Below are 23,733 nucleotides of genomic sequence, written 5' to 3'. Positions count from 1 at the left end.
CAACCCGACCAGAATTATGGCCGGCAGAAAAGTTATGTCACACATATCTCAAAAAGTGTTTGACCTAGGGCCATGAGACGTCAAAGGAATATTATTCATCATTTGAAGTTATGCACCTGGGATTTTGTTTCAGGTTTCTTCCTGTCTGACCAGAGTAACGGCCCTTAATTGTCAAAAAGTGCATAAATGGGATACAAGTTTGTGTCGCATGTATTGCAAAAAGTTTTTGACTTGGAGTCGTAAAACATTAGGGGATTGTTATATAGCATATGAAGTTTTGCACCTGGTGTTCTGTTTAGGATTTCACTCAACCAGACTGGAATTGTGGTCATTGACTTAATGAAAAATACACATAAAGTGCTTAAACGTTTGTGTTGCATATATCTTAAAAAATATTTCACCTAGAGTCTTGAAACCATACAGAAATATTTTCAAGCATGTGAATTTGTGCACCTGAGTTGTTTTGGGTTTTTTTTTTCACTTTGCAATACCAGAGTTATGGCCCTTGACTCAGTAAAAAAATAGAAGTTTGTACCCCATGTATCTCAAAATGTACTTGACCTAGAGTAATAAAACATAAGAGGAATGTTTTATAGCATGTGAAGTTGTGCACTTGGTGTTCTCTTTGGGATTTCACTCTTATAGGCCAGAGTTATGGTCCTTCACATAGTGAAAAAACACAAATATCTTAAAGTTTGTGTTGCAAATTTCTTAAAAATATTTCACCTATTGACACACATCTAGTGTTTCTTTAAAAACCTAAGGAAAATATCGAAAATCTTCTCCTCTGAAACTACCAGCCCAATTTCAAAATAATATTACAGAAATGTTCCTTAAGAGACACTTCCAAATTTTTTCAGCTCATCCTGATTCAATAAATATTATGACTAGGATGGGACTAGTTTTCTGTGTACATTGTATATCTTGATGCAAAACTTTAAAAATGTTTCCTCTTGAAACTGCGGGCTCAAATTAAAACTAATTTCAGCTCAATTTTTTCGGGCATCTTTACGACTCGGCTCAGATAACTTGGTAAAAAATTGAATAAAGCACAGCAAAATACTTCGCTAGAAGTAAGGACATGCTGTTTTTAGCTCACTAGAGCAAAAGGCTCAGGGTGAGCTATTAGGATCACTCACCGTCCGGCGTACGTCGTCCGGCGTCCGTTGTCCGTCGTCCGTAAACTTTTACTTCAAACGACATCTCCTCATAAACCGCTAGGCAAATTTCATCCAAACTTTACAGGAATGTTCCTTGGGTGAAGCTCTACAAAAATTATTCAATGAATTGAATTCCATGCAGAACTCTGGTTGCCATGGCAACCGAAAGGAAAAACTTTAAAAATCTTCTTCTCAAAAACCAGAAGCCCTTGAGCTTAGATATTTGGTGTGAAGCATTGCCTAGTGGACCTCTACCAAATTTGAACAAATCATGACCCCGGGGTTAAAATTGACACTGCCCCAGGGGTCACTTGATTTTACATAGAAAAATCTTAAAAAATCTTCTTCTCGAAAACCAGAAGAGCTAGACCTTAGATATTTGACATGTAGCATTGCCTAATGGACCTCTACTAAAATTGTTCAAATCATGACCCCGGGGTCAAAATTGACCCTGCCCCAGGGGTCACTTGATTTTACATAGGAAAATCTTCAAAAAATTTCTAAAAATAAAGCAGAAGGCCTAGATCTTAGATATTTCACATGTAGCATTGCCTAGTGGACCTCTACAAAATTTGTTCAAATCAGACCCCCGGGGTCAAAATTGACCCTGCCCCAGGGGTCACTTGATTTTACATAGGAAAACCTTCAAAAATCTTCTTCTCAAAAAGCAGAAGCCCTAGAGCTTAGATATTTGACATGTAGCATTGCCTAGTGGACCTCTACTGAAGTTGTTCATATCATGACCCCCGGGGTCAAAATTGACCCCGCCCTAGGGGTCACTTGATTTTACATATGAAAATCTTCACAAAATTTCTTAAAATAAACCAGAAGGCCTAGAGCTTAGATATTTCACATGTAGCATTGCCTAGTGGACCTCTACAACTTTTTTTCAAATCATGACCCCAGGGTCAAAATTGACCCCGCCCCAGGGGTCACTTGATTTTACATAGGAAAATCTTCAAAAAATTTCTAAAAATAAACCAGAAGGCCTAGATCTTAGATATTTGACATGTAGCATTGCCTAGTAGACCTCTACAAAATTTCTTCAAATCATGACCCCCTGGGTCAAATTGGCCCCGCCCCATGGGGTTACTTGATTGTACATAGAAAAATCTTCAAGATTTTCTAAAAATAAACCAGAAGGCCTAGAGCTTAGATATTCGACATGTAGCATTGCCTAGTGGACCTCTACAAAATTTGTTCAAATCTTGACCCCCCCCCCCCCCCAGGGTCAAATTGACCCAGCCTCAGGGGTTACTTTATTGTACATAGGGAAATCTTCATAAATTTGCTTAAAATAAACCAGAAGGCCTAGATCTTAGATATTCGATATGTAACATTGCCTAGTAGACTTCTACAAACTTTGTTCAAATCATGACCCCCGCGGTAAAATTGGCCACGCCCCTGGGGTTACTTGATTGTATACGGAAAATTTTCAAAATTTTTTCTAAAAATCATCAGTTTGACATTTGAAACATATTACTCCGGTGAGCGATCCAGGGTCATCATGACCCTCTTGTTTATGTATGTTTATGTAATTTGATTAAAAAACCTCTTGTACAGTACTAGTTTAGCCTGTGTTGTTGTTGTTAAATAGGTGGAGACTTTGTTCCGAGCTTACAATGAGAAAAGAACGTTAAAGATAGAGGCACAGAAACTGCGGCGCAGCTTCAGACCGTCGCCAAATACTTCCAGAGTACCTTCCCCTGAAGAGACTGTCGCGCCCTCGGAAAGTGATGCTGGGTATAGTACCTCTCTTTTCTTTATCGCAAACGATACCCGTTAGGACTTGGTAAAATAAATGTATACTTGCCATTATTACTAATTTAAAGGAAGATTCAGACACACTTTTAGTTTGCTCTTAAAATGAATATATATTTTGGCTTTACAATGAATGCATAATATTTACATTCAGCATGTAAATTTCTGTTGGCAAAGTTCTTGTCCAGAATGTGGAAAACATACTTAGTGTTCACTTTGGTGATATACTGTAAAATCATTACTATTCTTTAGGGACTAATTTTGTAGATTTTATTGTGAAATCAGTCAACAAAATTAAATTCAATTTCATATGTTAAAAGGTTGAAATCCACAGATTCGTATCCATACAAAGTAGCCAATTTAGAGCAATTCCTTGAGATTTGTGCCCATGACATTAAATTAAAAAAGAACAATATATTCAATCCTAAAGTAATTTTGACCCCAAACTTTTCCATATTTCTGTATGTTTATATCACTCTTTTTTTTTTTTTTTGTTGGCTTAAAGTCAGCAATCATTGTATGACCATGATTTTATCGACTACTCTTGTGATGTAGCCTTGAAAATATTATAGTCATTATCATGTTCAGGGTCTTGCACTTGGCAAAATTCATTATCATGATGGTAAGGTTGGGTAAGGTTGACTGCAATATTGCTCACTGAAATCGTTCGAATCAAGAAAAAGCTAAGAATATGACTCATGCATGTTACTGCTAGCAGTAAGGTAGACTTATATAAGTGGAAATTTAGTAGTTAGTCACAAACAAGGACTTGTTGCTTTAAAGAGAATGTATTTGGACATTCTGTTTCTCAGGATAAAAATGAAGGATGAAGGATACTGGAAGTATACACAGTGAGAACTGTTTTACATTCTATGAATATCTTACATTCACTTTGTATTTTGTATAAAAAAAAGGGAAAAAAAAACAACATTATGATGATTTATTTTCATATAAACAGCATTTGTGCAGTAATTGGCATATCTTTATGATTTTCATGGGATTTCAAAATGAATGACAGAAGTAGGAATGGCTTAAAAGTGGTCACTTATATTTCAGCAACCTTTGATGACTATTTTTCAGTTGTTGTATTTTCTAAAAGAGATTTAGAATTAATGATTGAAAATCAAGGAGCAAAAAGACCCATTTATACATAGCTTCTTGTTAGAAATATAGGTTTTATTGATGTTTTTATAAAATTTTGTAATTATTCCCCCATTTGATATGGAAGTATTTAAGAAGCTGAGTACTTCTCTTTATTATGTCTCCCACATGTACAGTACTAGTTTAGCCTGTGTTGTTGTTAAATAGGTGGAGACTTTGTTCCGAGCTTACAATGAGAAAAGAACGTTAAATATTTTTTTTTTTTTTTTTCCCACATGTAGAGAATATAAAATTATATTTTATATTTACAGAAGCGTTCGTGAGGAAGACGATACATGTCCAATATGTCTGCTTGAGATGCTGGAGGGTGAAAGTCTTCTTAAGTGTGACGGCTGCCAAAACAAACTTCATCATCATTGTATAACTGTCTGTAAGTCTTTTAGTGCTTTCTGTAGCACATATACTTGAAAACTTTACGTATTGCATTCCCAAAGGACATAACTTTTTACATAGGGATTACCTAGATACTATTTCAAAATTTATCTTGATACAGATTTATTTAGCTAAATGTATTTGGCTAGCTTCATGTAATGTGTGTACATGTGGATTTGAGGTATTGGTTATTAGCTTGGCTAAGCACAAAGTGCTTGGGATGAGCTGTTGTGATCACTCATTCATATGCCATCCAAAGTTTTGTTCAGATGACATTTGCTATGAGACTGTTCAGTGGAAGTTGATGAAGTCAGCCTGTGTGCTGTTGTAAGGGGACTTCTTGCATCATAGTTCAAATTATTCTGCTTGGTTGCCTGTAGTGACACCCAGAGATTGAAATAGAAAAATACAATTGAAACGGAATTTCTAGGTCACATCTATATCCAAAAACTCAAATGATACATTTTGAAGGGAATGTCTCATGTATATTCAACAGTAAAATGGAGGAAAAACAACATTTATGTTGTTTGTTTTTTTCAACAAATTGAATGTTAAAGTGAGAGCAGTGGGAGGGTAGATATCTCAGTCTTGTATATATTCTGTTGCAAGAAAGTGATACAGATATCTCCTTATGCTTTTTAGGTTATTAGGTCAACGGTCAAATGACTTTAAGGTTGAAAAGTTTTTGAAATGGTTTTGCAATAGAAAAATGAGGAACATTTAGCTTACAAAACATAGTAGATGTTGTTAGGTCAAAGGTCAAGGTGACAGCATAGATGAGACTTTCAAATTACAAACTATGTTACCTCTTGTAGGCCATCATATGGTCATGTGTGTTTTACGTCTTGTCTTCAGTTTATGAACTTGTAGATAGCTTTCCACTGACCACTAATTTCTGTCATGTTGCCAAATAATTTGAAGAATATAAAAGAGAAACACACAATTCTGCCTGTCTATTGCCACCACTATTTGTCAGGTAAAAGCTTGTTTTCAGCTTTAACTCATCAAGAAATAGTACATAGAAATTTTACTTGAACTTCGCTGTGATACAAACATTGTTGCAGTATGTCAACTTTGTTTCAAAAGAAGTCAAAATACATATATTTAGAAGTATTTTTTAAAGGTCTTGAAAAATTCAGGTGAAAAGAAAATTTCAGGATAAGCCAGTACAGTTGAAACTCAATATCATGATCTCACTTATCTCAAAATTATCTCGAAGACATGTTCATGTCCTGTCCCGAAAACATGTGCACAAAATATCACTTTAAGTCGAATTTCAGGTTGTAAGGGTATTTAGTTGAATTATCTCAAAAGGAGGTAATAATTTTTATGCCCCTAAGGCGGACATATTAAAATAGCACTGTCCTTCCGTGTGTGTGTGTGTGTGCGTGCGTTCGTCTGTGTAAATTCTTGTCTGGGCTGTAACTCTGCCATCCATAAAGGGATTTTAAAATAACTTGGCATAAATGTTCACCATAATGAGACGACGTGTCATGCGCAAGACCCAGAGCCCTAGCTCCAAGGTCAAGGTCACACTTAGAGGTCAAAGGTCAACTTGGGTCTGTTTCTTGTCCGGTTCATATCTCTGCCATTCATCAAGGGATTTTGAAATTACTCGGCCTAAATGTTCCCCATAATGAGACGATGTGTCATGTGCAAGATCCAGACCCCTAGCTCTAAGGTCAAGGTCACACTTAGAGGTTAAAGGTTAACATGGTCTGTTTCTTGTCTGGTCCATAACTTTGCCATTTATCAAGGGATTTGAAAATAATTTCACACAAATGTTAACCATATTGAAAAGTTGTGTCACACTTATGACCCGGGTCTCTCAGGTCAAGGTCAAGGTCACAGAATGATTCATACCTAAACTATTCTGGCATATTTTGCGCAACCAACTGTACCATTCTTGGGCACGCTTCCGGGGCAATTTGTCACTAATAGTGACAGCTCTTGTTTTAGAAAACTTGATATCTCGAACTCACTTATATCAAAATTCTTTTGAAGACATTTTCAAGTCCCGTCCCGAAAACATGTGCACAAAATATCACTTTTAGTCCATTTTCAGGTCTTAAGGGTATTTAATTGAATTATCTCTAAGTAAAACGCTCGATCCCTTGCAATTCAAGATACAGTGATTCCAGCTGATGATTGAGTTTGAACTGTATCTGTTAATTGCAGCTTCAGCTTGGCATTAGTATGGTAACTTCGCGTATTGTTGGTTGATTATAGGTTAAAATAAAGGCCATTTGTGTTCAATCCTTATTAGTATATTAGTGACGTATTTAACAGTTTGTTGAAATAAAATGAGAATACAATTAGCAGCAACTATGCAGGATCCACTTTCTATTAACATGTGAGAAAAGTTTGCTACTTGCTTATTTCAGGGTTTGAAGAGTGTAAACGTCAGAATGAATCACTTATATGTCCATTGTGTAGAACCAGATGGAAAAAGTCTGTTGTTGAAGTTAAAGGGTAAGTTAATTGTATATCAGTTATGCCTTTCCTTGACATATTGAGACATATGATTGTTCAATTCAAAAAACCTCTTTGTCTAAAGGATAGATGCATCTATATTCAGGCCCTTCCCAAGAAATGTTTTAAGGCGCTGGGGTGAAGTTTGCATGGCAGGATGAGGGGTGGGGTGTTCCCTCCTGTGTTTGATTTTTTTTTTTAAAGTCAAACCCAAATGGTGCCTTTTTAAGTATACCATATGCAAAAAAACACAACAACATGTATTTCATTACTTTTACATTTTCACATAATCATATAACCATCAATATATCATATACACCACACAGATGTCCTTCCAGTTCTTTTGTACTAACAGTAACAACACATAGACATTTTTTTTTTCCATATTAGAGTACATCTGTCTTTGGCACTGTGCCATTCCTTTACTGCAAAGGTCATTCAATTTTTGTCCCTGCATGGACACCATGAGTAAGGTATTAAGCACTTTCATGCTCAGTGATGAATGGTGTTTGGTATTTACAAGATCCAACTGCTGAAACCTCTCTCACAGTCTGAAAGTGCAAAAAAAAGTATTTGTTATTTCTCCAGAGCAAGGATAACTAAGGATGGATTTATATTGTAAAAGTTCCTAAGATCTGACATTTATCTTGTGTTCTTCTGCACGATGAATTGCAACAGTATTTCTGTTAAATATTTGTGGGTGTTAAAAACACCATTGCAGCTTTTTTACACACAGAAGCAGGTTCTGTATTTCAAGTTTAACTATGTATTTTACTGCAAGCAGCAAGTTTTAGAAAGAACATGTATACACACCAGCTGTGGAGGTGAGTAGAAGCTACTGTAGCGACTTTGCTCAGGTATGGGTGAGACTCTGACAGATTACTGGCAATCCACTCCACGGTGCTAACAGTGTTCATCTGGGACATTTCTGGTGTGGTAAGGGTGGCTTTCACCTGTGCCCATTCAATAACCGCAGGAGAAGTGTGATGAAAGAGCCTGAAATGAAACACGAGTTTCATTGACATGTTTCAGTGACTTGACAAAATGAATCATAACTTTTTTGTTGTTAAGGTTTTTTTTCTTTTACAATTCTTGGACCATACATGATGCTGTAAATATATTCAGTAAATAAATAAATCAGCTATTTATTTAACATAGAAATATTGACTTCCTTGAAATACAGCAGAAGAGAATTCATCGACTAGGATTCTTTACCTGACAAAGTAGGCAGTTGCTTACAGACTTTGGGGTCTTTAGAACTGGTCTTTCCCAGGAACGATGGTTAGGTAACCTGCCTTAAATTTTGTTATTCAACTCAAACTTGTATCATTTGGCCTTTTCATGTTTACTTTGAGAGATACAGAAGCAAAGTGAAACGAAAAATATCATAGTAGATAAAGTTTAATATTTAGCAATTAGCACCTTAAACAATGGTAATTAAACATCCTATAAAAAGTTTGCTTCAGTTCATCCAGAACAATGATTTCAAACTTCAAACAGTCAAAGAATTTTAATACAATTGCCTTTCTCTGCTAATTATTACTCGATAACAAATTAACTTACCCATGCGTGCCGCCACCAACTGTTATCCCATTTCTTTGCATAGACTAATTATAATCCTTAACTAATTATAATCCAATCACTCCTGTCCCAATTAACCGCAGACTTGTCAAAACACAGACTTTCATCAATACACGTGTCGTCTTTAAACCCTTATCAGTACACGGTAAACAGCTAGCTACACTGTGTATTCATAAACTACCCTGATCAATATTTACCGAGGTATCTCATGGGGATGAAATGGCTTACTGATTTAAGACGCCACACTAATAATTGAGGCACTGCGCGGGGTATTTAAGCGCTGTGGTAAGCTGTATTTCATGTTTTAAGCGCCGCGCCTTGTGAGGCTGGGGAAGGGCCTGATATTGTGTAAAGATAACTTTAGTACATAAATGAGCCGTGCCATGAGAAAACCAACATAGTGGGTTTGCGACCAGCATGGATCCAGACCAGCCTGCGCATCCGCGCAGTCTGGTCAGGATCCATGCTGTTCGCTTTTAAAGCCTATTGGAATTGGAGAAACTGTTAGCGAACAGCATGGATCCTGACCAGACTGCGCGGATGCGCAGGCTGGTCTGGATCCATGCTGGTCGCAAAGCCACTATGTTGATTTTCTCATGGCACGGCTCAAATATCAATTCTTTTCCATTCACATTACAATGTTTGCACCATGTTTAATGAAATGTTGATTGTTGGCCTAATCAGACTCCACCTAAAGTTGATTCCGAAAGTGGAGCTGTGGTCAGTACAATTATTAAACCAGAATGTTGAAACTCTACATATGAACTAGGTGTGGAGAGTAAAGATATACAATCTGAGGAATTCCATTCATAAAAAGATTACCATTGGTGAAGGTATTAAAAAAAAAAAAAATTAAAGTTTATTTTAGTTTTGATATGTAAAAGTCATTCATGTTTAGGTTCATTGAAAGTTTTTTTTTTACTCTTTGAATTACTTGCTGTTCACTGCTCTTGTATTTAAAACCTCACATAGGGTGCAGAATTCATGTGAGGAAGCCATCCGTCTTTCTTAGGGAAGGTTGGTGGTTCTACCTCTTTGTCCACTAGTGCCTGAAAGAATGCATGATGGATCATCTGATGTCTTACTCCACCATCAAAAACAGGAAAGTCACCATATGGCCTATATATTTCTAAGTGTGATGTAATACCCAACAAAAAACTTTCTTTACCTATTAAAAGACAATATTATTATCTTCAGTGATGAGCCCATTGCAACAGAGCCCCCTGAAGCTCCACCGAACACCCGTGTGCCGTCCCCACAACATGACACTGATAGCACCCGATTGCCTTATGCTGAACCTATCCCTGGGGAATACATTAGCATGTCCACTCCTTGGATTGAGGTGAGTGAAAGTTCAATACATTGTTGGGGTTAATCGAAATATCATCTGACAATAAGTTCTCAGTTCAAGACATGTCTAACTTATTATAGCATGTCCACTCCTTGGATTGAGGTGAGTGAAAGCTCAATTTATTATTGGGGATTGAAATATCATCAATAAGCTCTCAGTTCTAACTTATTATCTCTTAGGTGTTTTTTTTTTTACAGTTTTGGTTATCGGCAAAATCAAAATCTTAGAATTTGATTCCTTGGTGAAGTAATGGTTTTCTTAATTCTGAATTCATTCTTAATCCATCTCTGTTTCATGTGGGAAAGTTGTCAGTTACTTGCAGAGATTGTTGGCACTAGTACAAAATTTAGTAACTCTTAATAATGTTAACAGACCACGATTAAGTGACTATATATATATATATACAGTTGAAAATTCCAGATTAAATAGTGGAATTAGAGTTGAAACTGCCTTAGCCACCTGCATTATGCAGCCTCTTTGTCTTAAGCATCCATTCAGTAAAGGAGGTAGGTTACCTTAATATTTGTATATGCGCATGTCCAACCAGAAGCTAACATGACGATTTACGACGACGTTTACGACAAACTAAATGTGTTTGTATATCCATTCTTCTGAAAAAAAAATCATGAATCTGCCTCCGATCTGATGCTTAATGGTTTAATAATGCAGAAATAATGAATAAATTGCCGCAGAAACGCTGTTGCCTTAAAATGACGTTGTGACGTTACGTGTCAATTACCACGCAAAATTACTAGCTACGTAATTTTGTGCATTTTCTTTATTTGAACTATTTTTAAACTGCCATTATTTGCTGAAATATTTTTTATGAGTCTTTCGCTCTGAAAAATGATCAGTATTTTTCTACTTTTATGTAGTTATATTGAAATGTTATGCGGAATGTAAGAAAATGGATGATGGTAACTGATGTTACTGGGAATATAGTTGGATGAAAGGTTATTTATTACGGCCATTTTCAAATAAAAATTGGGCGGTTTGATTTGTAATACCCATTTTTCAGTTTCCGTTGATAATTTGTTACTTATATACTAAAATTAAGCTCTGAAATTGTTCAAATTTCAGTAGAAAATTGTTGTTTCTTGAATTATATTGATGTTACCATGGAAACGAAGCCCGTGACCTATATATCTAAATGTAAAATTCAGAAGCGTTGACACCGGTCTATTTAAGGAACAAAGCTTCAGCTTTTTATTTGCATTTCAAAAATATCCATGAGAATAATAGCAGCATGCAAAATGATTCTTCCATAAAAATTCCAGACGAGGGGTACTGCTGTAAGTATTTTAAGCTGTGGAATTTGTTTAAATAAATGCAAATAACATGAAAATATTACTTATGTTAGAAATGTTTTAAAGCTACATTAACAAGAAAGATAATTTTATTTAATATTTTTAGCTCATCTGTCACGAAGTGACAAGGTGAGCTTTTGTGATCGTGCGTCGTCCGTCCATCCGTGCGTAAACTTTTGCTTGTGACATCTCTAGAGGTCACAGTTTTCATGGGATCTTTATGAAAATGGGTCAGAATGTTCATCTTGGTAAATTCTAGGTCAAGTTCGAAACTGGGTCACGTGCGGCCAAAAAGTAGGTCAGTAGGTCTAAAAATAGAAAAACCTTGTGACCTCTCTAGAGGCCATATATTTCACAAGATCTTCATGAAAATTACTCAGAATGTTTGCCTTGATGATATCTAGGTCAAGTTCGAAACTGGGTCACATGCCATCAAAAACTAGGTCAGTAGGTCTAAAAATAGAAAAACCTTGTGACCTCTCTAGAGGCAATATATTTCACAAGATCTTCATGAAAATTGGTCAGAATGTTCACCTTGATGATATCAAGGTCAGGTTCGAAACTGGGTCACGTGCCTTCAAAAACTAGGTCAGTAGGTCAAATAATAGAAAAACCTTGTGACCTCTCTAAAGGCCATATTTTTCATGGGATCTATATGAAGGTTGGTCTGAATGTTCATCTTGATGATATCTAGGTCAAGTTCTAAAGTGGGTCATGTGCCTTCAAAAACTAGGTCAGTAGGTCAAATAATAGAAAAACCTTGTGACCTCTCTAAAGGCCATATTTTTCATGGGATCTTTATGAAAGTTGGTCTGAATGTTCATCTTGATAATATCTAGGTCAAGTTCAAAACTGGGTCATGTGCGATCAAAAACTAGGTCAGTAGGTCTAAAAATTAAAAAAAACCTTGTGACCTCTCTAGAGGCCACATTTTTCAATGGATCTCCATCAAAATTGGTCAGAATGTTCATTTGATGATGTCTAGGTCGAGTTCGAAAGTGGGTCACGTGCCATCAAAAAGTAGGTCAGTAGGTCAAATAATGAAAAAACGTTGTGACCTCTCTAGAGGCCATATTTTTCATAGGATCTGTATGAAAGTTGGTCTGAATGTTTATCTTGATGATATATAGGTCAAGTTTGAAACTGGGTCAACTGCGATCAAAAACTAGGTCAGTAGTTCTTAAAATAGAAAAACCTTGTGACCTCTCTAGAGGCCATACTCTTGAATGGATCTTCATGAAAATTGGTCAGAATGTTCACCTTGATGATATCTAGGTCAGTTTCGAAACTAGGTCACATGCGGTCAAAAACTAGGCCAATAGGTATAAAAATAGAAAAACCTTGTGACCTCTCTAGAGGCCATATTTTTCATGAGATCTTCATGAAAATTAGTGAAAATGTTTACCTTGATGATATCTAGGTAAAGTTCAAAACAGGGTACCCTCATGTACCTTCGAAAACTAGGTCAATAGGTCAAATAATAGATAAACCTTGTGACCTCTCTAGAGGCCATATTTTTCAATGGATCTTCATGAAAATTGGTCAGAATTTTTATCTTGATAATATCTAGGTCAGGTTCAAAACTGGGTCAGATGAGCTAAAAAACTAGGTCACTATGTCAAATAATAGAAAAAAACGATGTCATACTCAAAACTGGGTCATGTGGGAACAGGTGAGCAATTCAGGACCATCATGGTCCTCTTGTTGTAGATTTCATGGTTGCGTCAATCCACGAGGTAAAATCCCAATGAACAAAGAAAAGTTCTTTATATTTTCTCCTTTACACTTGGAAATCCATGACTTTAACCTTTGTCTGAATTGAATGATGGACCAGTCCATTTTTGAAATTTAGCAGGCTAAAGGTTAAGTCTCAACAAAAAGGAGATTTAGACCAAAACCACTAATTTTATGCTAAAGAAATTAAAATACTTCACCATTTATTAAAAACTGTTAATATTTTTGCCGTAAGACTATTAAAATTGTTACAGAAACTACCTTTTTGTTTCCATAAATATTTGCAAACACTTTCACATTGACAGGTTTTGGGAGAAGACCTGGTGTCTTGTCTGTTTTCACGTAACTGGTCAATACGAGAAACTGGACTGAAGCATCTTGGGAAGGAAATGACACGTGAAGTGGCTCAGGTCGCTGTAGACAGTAAGATGGGAATGTCCTTGACCAATGAAGAGACCATGATGAAATTACTGAAATGTTGCTTCAGTGTTGTAGCCTTCATGTGTAATGATCCAGTGTACAGAGTGTTTGTTGGATGTCTGGTAAGTGGTATGCTTACGTCAAGTTCATACTGTTTCATTGCCTCAAAAGTTATATCTCTTTTTTTATGCCCCCGAAGGTGGGCATATTTAAATTGCACTGTCCGTCCATGCGTGTGTCTGTGTAAATTCTTGTCCGGGCTGTAACTCTGCCATCCATTAAGGGATTTTGGAATAACTTAGCATATATGTTCACCATAACGAGACAACATGTCATGCGCAAGACTTAGACCCTACCTCCAAGGTCAAGGTCACAGAGGTCAAAGATTAACAGGGTCTGTTTCGTGTCTGGTCCATAACTCTGCCATCCATGAAGGGATTTTGAAGTAACTTTACGTATATGGTTACCATAATGAGACAATGTATCATTCGCAAGACCCAGACCCCTAGCTCCAAGGTCAAGGTCACACTTAGAAGGGTCTGTTTCGTGTCCAGTTCATAACCCTGCCATTCATCAAGGGATTTTGAAATTACTTGGCATAAATGTTTCCTATATTGAGATTACGTGTCATGCGCAAGATCCAGACCCCTAGCTCCAAGGTCAAGGTCACACTTAGTAGTCAAAGGTGTTTCTTGTCTGGTCCATAACTTGTCATTTATCAAGGGATTTGAAAATAATTTGGCACAAAGGTTAACCATATTGAGAAGGTGTGTCGGGCTTATTACCCAGGTCAAGGTCACAAAATGATGTGTGATTGTTTTGCGCAGACAACTGTAGCATTCTTGGGCAGGCTTCATTTGTAACTAATGGTGACAGCTCTTGTTACAACCTTTTTCTGGATTTGGCCTTTTAGTATTTTTTGAAATCTTTTTTTTGTCAGAGTAAATATTGTAATATGGAGGTAATAATATTTTCATTGTGAAAAAGAATGAAGCCAAAAATTTTCATTGAATTGCATAATTAGAGAATTGTAAGAAGGAAAAAGAGATAATAAAAAGTGAACTCATATAATTTTCTGACCTGTACACATAATCTATGATCAAAGCATTTTGAAGCTGTGACATTGAAGTGACTTCCCTGTAGCTTATCTGTAAAGTTTTAAGTTCAAAGTTCCCTGGAGGCTGGACTCTTCAAAAAGAGAGTAGTGACTATAAATCAAGGTCAGATGTCAAGTGTGTTTAACACAGTTCATACCTTACCAGGGAATGGATTCCTTCAAAACAAGACTAGTGACTATAAATCAATGCAGGAAGTGGCATGACTTAAACCAGCACATTAAAGAACCATGGGAAGCTTCTGGAAAAGCTTACACTGACTTATATTGTTCTGGAGTGGCCGTCAGTATGAGCAACCAGTGGCAACTAAAAATACAGTTATATACAAACTTTTCTTTTCACATAGAAGACCTTTAATTCATTAGTTTAGGTTTTAACAGAGAAATATATTAATATCTCTTCTTCTAGAACAATGTTGAAAGAGGTTCATTTTTAGCTCATCTGATTTTTTGAAAAAAAATGATGAGTTATTGTCATCACTTGAGCGGTTGTCGGCGTCGGCGTCGGCGTCTGCGTCGGCGTTGCCTGGTTAAGTTTTATGTTTAGGTCAGCTTTTCTCCTAAACTATCAAAGCTATTGCTTTGAAACTTGGAATACTTGTTCACCATCATAAGCTGACCCTGTATAGCAAGAAACATAACTCCATCTTGCTTTTTGCAAGATTTATGGCCCCTTTTGTACTTAGAAAATATCAGATTTCTTGGTTAAGTTTTATGTTTAGGTCAACTTTTCTCCTAAACTATCAAAGCTATTGCTTTGAAACTTGGAATACTTGTTCACCATCATAAGCAGACCCTGTACATCAAGAAACATAACTCCATCTTACTTTTTGCAAGAATTATTGCCCCTTTTGGACTTAGAAAATCAGTTTTCTTGGTTAAGTTTTATGTTTAGGTCAGCTTTTATCCTAAACTATCAAAGCTATTCCTTTAAAACTTGCAACACTTGTTCACCATCATAAGCTGACCCTGTACAGCAAGAAACATAACTCCATCCTGCTTTTTGCAAGATTTATGGCCCCTTTTGGACTTAGAAAATATCAGATTTCTTGGTTAAGTTTTATGTTTAGGTCAACTTTTTCTCTTAAACTATCAAAGCTATTGCTTTAAAACTTGCAACTCTTGTTCACCATCATAAGCTGACCCTGTACAGCAAGCAACATAACTCCATCCTGCTTTTTGCAATAATTATTGCCCTTTTTGGACTTAGAAAAATCATTTTCTTGGTTGAATATTATGTTTAAGTCAACTTTTCTCATAAACTATCAAAGCTATTGCTTTAAAACTTGCAACAGTTTTTCACCATCATAAGTGGACACTGTACATCAAGAAACATAACTCTATCCTGCTTTTTGCAAGAGTGATGGCCCTTTTTAGACTTAGAAAATCATGGATAGGACAATATTTCTATTATACAAAAAAAATCAGATGAGCGTCAGCACCCGCAAGGCGGTGCTCTTGTCTGAACTTGAATTATGTTGATCTTGATTTTTTCTTTCAGAAAGTGCTACGTTCTGTGTTTAGTGTAGTACCATCAAGAGATATTCAGCAACGCAACAAGTTACAAATATTATTTAAACCCGTTGTAGATTCTATTGTGGTAAAATGTACCGATGGAAACAGGTTAGTGTGAGGCCCTTCCAAGGTTTATGTGAGGCCCTTAAAAGTTTTGTTAGGCCCTTACAACAGGGTTGGCCAACCCACGTAACTTTTCGATATCATACACATGGGGAAAATCACTTGATTCAGGTTACATTTTTGCATAAAATTTCCTTATTATTTGACAGATTTTAATAAAATAAAAGGTGTTAAAGACAGGAAAATGTGTGCTTTCCTCACCACAAAGTATCTGCTTAAAGTTCTTGATACTTTTCTCAAACACTTTGCCCAAGTGTTTTTATTTTACAAACCAAATGTGTAGGTAACATACACACTAGAGTTTTTGGACAAATGGAGCATAATAAGGTTCTTGTTTTATTAAAATCCATCATGTCACAAGGAAATTACAATGTACAAACAAAAATGTGACATGAATTGAGCGATTTTCCCTGTATGTAAGACATGGAAAAGTCACGTGGGTTGGCCACCCTGTTACAAGGTTATGTGAGTCTCTTACAAGGTTTATGAGTCCTTCAGGTAACTGTTAAACAAGTTAAATAGAACTGCTTTTAGAACATTTGAAGAATACTTTGGATAACTTTATGTTGAAAAAATCTGTTAGAAGCAATTTTCGACCTTGTTTGTTTTGCAGACAGTTTTGAAAGGGAGATAACTTTTGAGGTACTTCCTGTTTATAAAATTACAAAGGGAGAAAACCATGCCTAAACTAATAATTAATGGTAGCAATGGTTTCCTCCCTTGAAGCAATCAGCTCTACTGAAATAAACTGGCATTATAGCATAAAGCAATAAGCCTTGTTATTTTACAAACCAAATGTGTAGGTAACATACACACTAGAGTTTTTGGACAAATGGAGCATAATAAGGTTCTTGTTTTATTAAAATCCATCATATCTCAAGGAAATTACAATGTACAAACAAAAATGTGACATGAATTGAGCGATTTTCCCTGTATGTAAGACATGGAAAAGTCACGTGGGTTGGCCACCCTGTTACAAGGTTATGTGAGTCTCTTACATGGTTCATATGTGACCCCTTACAAGGTTTATGAGTTAAATAGAACTGCTTTTAGAACATTTGAAGAATACTTTGGATAACTTTATGTTGAAAAAATCTGTTAGAAGCATAGTGTAGTCAATTATACAGAATTTTTTTCCTAAGTTACATGGCAATTTACCACAAACTGTTTCTTTGTGAGATATGCTTTTACAAAGGAACAAATAGATTACGACATATTTCAAGTTATAGAGAAAATACTGTTGAATCAAAGAAAGTATTTAGAGACAGTCTTGTTACAGGGTTCTTATTCAAGGTAAAAATATGTAAGACAATATGGAATGTATTTAAGGTTTATGAATGCTGTGTTTGTAGGAGAACTGGTGAGTTGTCCATATCAACAATGATAGAGCTGGCAAAAGGACAACAGGGAGAGTTGGCACTCGGAAAGGAATTGGCAAATTCTGGTATATTTTACTCTAATTTTTAATACAGAAATGATTAGCTGTAATGATATTTCTCTAAAATGAAGAAATCTTGAACGGGTTACTTGTTTAAACTTCATAGGATAGTATTTTCTCTCTGAATTACTGGATGAGGCCTATGAGTTGTGTCTGCAGTGGCAATTGACCTAAAACTAGCTCGTGAATTTTTTATTGGATAAATTATTCAGGGACAAGTGTTTATAAATGAAACCTTACAGAAACAAAACTTCTGTTACTATATTGGTGTTGCACGTTGCTGCAGGTGCTGTAATGATGTAAAGTAGATGTTTTAAAGTAGTTGACCTTTAACAACTATTGGATATTTTCGTTCGGTTACATATTCTTCATATGCTATTTCGGTATTCTCTGGTATGACCGGAAAGCCAGGTGTATGAGCAGTATTATTGAGCGAAGAATGCTAAAATGCCACAAAAAAAACAAGTAATTGCACAGAAATTACTGATTGCCATTAAGTGTGTGTGTTAAGATTTGGAGTCTTTTTCAACAATTTTTCAGTCAAATAAACAGCAGTGTCTACTTGTAGCAGTGAGCGCAATGCCCAGCTTATAGTGTTGCCACACTGGAATATCATGCTGTAGACACAGGACATGATACCCTGCCCAGTCACATTATACTGTCACCAGGCTAACCAGCCTAGCACTATCCACTTTATGCTGAGCGCCAAGGGAGGAAGGAACTAGTAACATTTTTTACGTCTTTGGTTTGACTCGGCCAGGGATCGAACCTAAGACCCCCCGTACTCGAAGTGGGCGCTCTACCACTAGGCTACGGAGGTGGGTGCACTATCGTAAAGCACTGTTTCAGGCAATGCAATCTAGATATACGAAATGACTGTCAAACATGTAGAAGAAATTTGCAAATAAGGATATTCTTGAATGCATTTTAGGCAGGTACGGTTTGGGAGGAATGGCTTTCTTGGTCCAGTGTCTGACAGAGAAGTATGCAGTATCTGAAATATCATGGCAGTGGTTACTTGGACGATTATATATTTTGGAACGTTTGGTGATAGACTTTCAGACAGAATTTTTACCTAGACAGAGACCAGACGGAGCGAGCTCAGAAAGCTCCCTTGAGCTTATTGGAGCTACATCCAAAGATGAAGAAGAAGAAAGACCTGAAAATTATGATAGGTTACTTATTGTAGCAGAGTTTTCCATAAAAGCGGTTACAAATCCACATGCTAGAATAAGCAGAGTGGCCAAAAGAGTGTTTTTATTGGCAGCAAGGTATGCAGCTCATCTCGAAAATCTGATAGAGGAATTAACGAAGTTGCTCAATGATCTTGATTTTTCTCATAAAAAGTCTCTGAACAAACAGCTTGAGAAAATTATTGCGGACTTCCAGCTGTCTGAGCAAATAGGGCGGCAACTGCATGTTCAGAACAGAGTAGATCCTGATGTTTCACCTGTAGATACTCCCAGTATGACTCCACTATCCACACCTCGATGTACCTCCCCAGTAACTGTCGTCTCTGATGTTCAAAGTGAAGCAGACTGCAATGTTGGTAAAGACCATCCTGTCGTACCACCAAACACTCCCATCAGAGATCACAGACGGCATTTGCAGGATGAAGCTTATCGGGCAAGTTTTGATAATGTTGAAAAAAGTCAAGAAAATGTGGAAGAGTTCAAAAAGCAGAAATTCTCTAAAAGTTTAGATGATCTAAATAGTAGTGAATGTCGGCCAAGGAGCAGGTTGGCAAAATTTCCGATTAAAAAGAAAATAAAATCTAGGTCAAGGTCACGATCTCGTACTCCTCAGAGAATTGGACCAGTTCTAGAAACAAATCTTGATGAGGTTATTAAACTTGAAGAAAGTAGGCAACGGCTAAATTCATACGGAAAAATGAAAAGAGACATGAAAGTTTCTGTGGCATCAAATGATGATGATGAGGATATAGATGATTTGTCTCTGAGTTTAGACCCTGTCATAAATGATAATACTGGGTCAACATTGGCTGTATCCCCCCCATCACGCTTGCTGTCCAATGACCTTGAAACAGATATTGATTCTGTTGAGCCGGATTTAGACAGTTTGTTGAAACAAAAGTGGAATTCCTTTGACAATATTTTTGATAATCAAAGTAAATCCGCCAAAAATCATTCTGTAGACCTCACAAAACATTCTTTACATGTTACTCCAAAACTTAAAACAGCAAAAATTCCTACGTCCTTAGACCTTGAAGGAGGTGGTTGTCAAAAGTCCAAGAGGTCAATATCTCCTTGTGCACATGTTCTTGAACTTAAACGTCTTTCGTCAATGAAAAATGTTTCGGAAACGCCATGCCAGAATTCACTGTCTCAGTCAAAGAATTGCACAGTTATCAATCAGGATGAAAAGAAGCAAAAATGTGAAGATACGGAAATATCTAGGGGACAGGTAGAAATTAGCTCTGGACGTCACGCCAGTTCTTCTCCATCACAGACACCAGGAAGACCACTTTCTGCTACATATAGATCAGATGACTCAATAGATTATACGGCTAGCACCCCTTGCTCTGGAAAAGAGAAGCCTGTTACCTTTCAAACAGAAGTTGCCTTGGGAACTCCAAAACATTCTCCCAGTCATACTCTTGACAAAGGTTTGTTGTATTGTATTTTCTACATTAATGTATGCTTAAATTTACATTCTAACACAACCTACAGCAATTTCTTTATAAACGTACAGTTATCAGCCTATATATGAATTTTTGGATAAAATATATTTTACTGTTACATTTTTACCCTATGGTTGTAACATAAGAGATTCTACCTCTTCTTCTATTATATTCAATTGTGATTTAATTATTACGCATAAACTTCTTACCTATATTTCATTAACTGATAAAATGTAGGAACATACATAGTATTTCTTAATTAATTGAAATCAAGTTGCTTGCTTAAATAAAGTTTTTAATATAAAACAAAGACAATTCTGTCTTGCTTATTTGTATAAAGCAGTAAGGTGGTAGGTAGTAACAGTCTCTATATAAAAACTGTAGTATTTTGCTCTTTAGGGTAGCCAGTTTCAATTGTGTAATATAGGTTAATAAATGTTTCAGATGATGATGATTGTCACTGTAAAGAAGAAATGGAAAAAGAGGAGGCTTTAGCATTAGCCAAGGCAATGGAGGTGTCGTCTAACGATCCACCGACGCCTATTGTCCCGGGTCTCACACCCCTAGATCAGGAGGAAGTGATTACCATACGCATACAGCCAGAGGTATGTTGTTACCCCAAAAATTAGGTTTGCCTTTGTTTGTTTGCCCCAATGTCTGTCCTTATGACTATCTAAAACAGTATTTGACCTAGAGTCACGAAAGATTTTTGGATTGTTATTCAGTATGAAAAGTTGTTCAACTTGGGATTTTGTTTCGGATGCACTCAGTAAAGTCAGAGTTATGGCCATTGACTTAGTTTAAATTGGGTATAAAAGAACTAAAAGTGAAGTTGTTCACCCAGGGTTTATTCTCTCGGTTTCTTTTATCTTTCATTTACGATATTTTGTAACATTCTTACCCCTCTCCCCCAACCCACTGGAACCCCCACTCCAAGGTATCCTTGTTTATTCAGTTTCCTCTCCAGTTTTGATTTTTTAACAATGAAGATAATATGAAAGTTTACATAGTCTTGCATTGTCAGCATGTAATATATAACCATACAGTATGTGGAGACACCTCTGTCCTATGGACGCACATCAAGTTCATTTTCTTATTTTGAATTGGATGTGTGTTGGACCAGAACAGCTGATAAAAATAGAAGTAAGGAAAGGAAAAGTGTATGCAGTGAATTCAAATATTTTTCAAAAATCAAAAATGTTAAGTTATGTAGTTCTATATCTGACATTTTATGTATTTTATGTTACATTTACACCTTCTGAGACCTTAATGTTGAAATGAATTTTGCAGCTTTTGAAAAGTAGAGCAATGCAGTCCTCCAACAGCTCTTGTTTTGTGTTCTGTTCGTTATGAAATACATGGAGAAAATATTTATCATTATTTGTGATATGATCTTTCAGAACTGTAATGAAATAGACAACAATGGGAACCCACCTCTTTTGTATTATGAGAATGTACATTGGGTCAAGGGGTCGTTGTTAGGAACTGGGGCATTCAGCACATGTTACCAGGCTAGAGATATAAAAACAGGCACGATAATGGCACTGAAGCAGGTAAATAAATCTTACGTTACAGAAATCTTACATTTTGCTCTTAGTTTAACCAGAATTGTAGTGGCCTATGTGGCCAAGTGGTAATGGCTCTACATCACTTGCCCCTCACTGATGTGGGTTGGAAACCTTGCTCAGGGTGTGGAATTCTTCATGTGAGGAATCAATCCACTGCTTTGGAAGGCAGTGGTTTAACCAGACGTCAGTACTTAAAGCTGAATTGAACCTAAAGTTGCTTTTGCTTGATCAATAAATGGCATTGGAGCTAAATTGATTCTGGAATAGCAGAAGATTCTAATGCCAGTAGAATGAAGTGAACTTGCAAAACAGAACTTGAGTTTAGACCTGACTAAAAATGCAGTCTTGCATTTGGTCAGTTTCAAAACGGGTCAAGGTCAATTGTTTTTGAACCCTAGACCTGGTATTATCATGGAGGAAATAAGTGCAATGGGCCCTAGATATGGTTCATATGCAAGTCTCACAAATAGTAAATTTTAAGATCAATGAAAAGAATGAAGAAGTATCGGATGTTTAAGCGACAAAAAGAATGCTTTTCAGAACTAACTGGAATTATTTGTGCTTTCAGATATCATTCTGTCGTAATTCTAAGACAGAACAAGAGAATGTGATAGAGGTTATAACTGAAGAAATCCACATGATGGCAAAATTGAGCCATCCACATATTGTACGTATACTGGGTGCTACAAGACAGGGTTGTCACTTTAACATGTTTGTAGAGTGGATGCCAGGTTAGTCATCTTATTTTTAATTATATAATTATTAACCTTTACCCAGCTAAATTTCTAAAATGGACTGGTCTGTCATTCAATTTGGGCTGTACCATTCATCATTCGAAGGGGTGTTCACAGAAAATTTACTGACAGTAGTGATCAGTGCAGACCAAGATCAGCCCACTTGCCGCCAGTAGGCTAAAGGTTAAATTATGATAACGTACTAGTTAAGGAGGGGTATATTGTTTTGCAGATGTTGGTCGGTCTGTATGTAGACCAATCCGTTTCCGGATGATAACTCAACAACGCTTGAGCCTAGGATCATTAAAGTTGATAGGGTGGTTGGTCATAACCAGCAGATGACCCCTATTGATTTTGAGGTCAGTAAGTCAAAGGTCAAGGCCACAGTGACCCTGATCAGTAATACGGTTTCCGGATGATAACTCAAGAACTCTTTGGCCTAGGATCATCAGAGTTGATAGGGAGGTTGGTCATGACCAGCAGATGACCCCTATTGATTTTGAGGTCAGTAGGTAAAAGGTCAAGGTCACAGTGACCAGAAACAAACGGTTTCCGGATGATAACTCAAGAACGATTGGGCCTAGGATCATGAATGTTGATAGGAAGGTTGGTCATGACCAGCAGATGACCCCTATTGATTTTTAGGTCAGCAGTCCAAAGATCAAGGACACAGAGACCTGGAACAGTAAAACAGTTTCTAGACAATAACTTGAGAACGCTGGGGCCTAGGATAACAAAACTTAATAGGGAGGTTTATCATGACCAGCAGATGACCCCTATTGATTTTGAGGTCAGTAGGTCAAAGATCAAGGTCACAGTGACCTGAAACAGTTTCCGGACAATAACTTGAGAATGCTTGGGTCTAGGATCACGAAACTTAATAGGGAGGTTTATCGTGACCTACAGATGACCCCTATTGATTTTTAGGTCAAAGGTCAAGGTGGCTTTGACCAAGAACAGTAGAACTTTTGTGTACAGTGACCAAATAATTTCTGTTCCTTGTGCAATTACTGAATATATCAAGGGGGGCATTTCGTGTTCTACGAGCTCTTGTTACATTTAATTTTTAAACAGAGATATTGATATTAATAAATTGGACAACCTTATTCACCTAGAATTGGGAATTAAAGTACCTACTGACCATCCATCTTAATACCAACTACAGATTGCAATTACTAAAAGCATGTGTTTCTATGAATGGAAAGGTGAACTGATATATGCAGTATCCTGCCATAGCTCAAAGACAAGTGCTTGAAGTGGACAAAAGTAAAAATAAAACCA

General features: G+C 36.6%; 1 protein-coding gene across 1 annotated transcript in view; it reads left to right on the top strand.

Annotated features, from left to right (window-relative positions):
- Nucleotides 1-23,733, top strand: part of LOC123524536 (mitogen-activated protein kinase kinase kinase 1-like) — a 62,506-nt gene that overhangs the window by 20,009 nt on the left and 18,764 nt on the right. The window contains exons 8-18 of the mRNA XM_045302798.2: nt 2,758-2,903; nt 4,334-4,452; nt 6,839-6,926; nt 9,705-9,849; nt 13,205-13,441; nt 15,935-16,056; nt 17,424-17,515; nt 18,441-20,135; nt 20,595-20,755; nt 21,551-21,703; nt 22,287-22,449. Of these exons, the coding sequence (XP_045158733.2) occupies nt 2,758-2,903; nt 4,334-4,452; nt 6,839-6,926; nt 9,705-9,849; nt 13,205-13,441; nt 15,935-16,056; nt 17,424-17,515; nt 18,441-20,135; nt 20,595-20,755; nt 21,551-21,703; nt 22,287-22,449 (3,121 nt within the window). The remainder of the gene's footprint in view (nt 1-2,757; nt 2,904-4,333; nt 4,453-6,838; nt 6,927-9,704; nt 9,850-13,204; nt 13,442-15,934; nt 16,057-17,423; nt 17,516-18,440; nt 20,136-20,594; nt 20,756-21,550; nt 21,704-22,286; nt 22,450-23,733) is intronic.

This window comes from Mercenaria mercenaria, chromosome 3 (genome assembly GCF_021730395.1).
Source record: "Mercenaria mercenaria strain notata chromosome 3, MADL_Memer_1, whole genome shotgun sequence".
Taxonomy (NCBI): domain Eukaryota; kingdom Metazoa; phylum Mollusca; class Bivalvia; order Venerida; family Veneridae; genus Mercenaria; species Mercenaria mercenaria.
The sequence above is the reverse complement of the archived record's forward strand: the minus strand, read 5'-3'. Positions and strand labels throughout refer to the sequence as shown.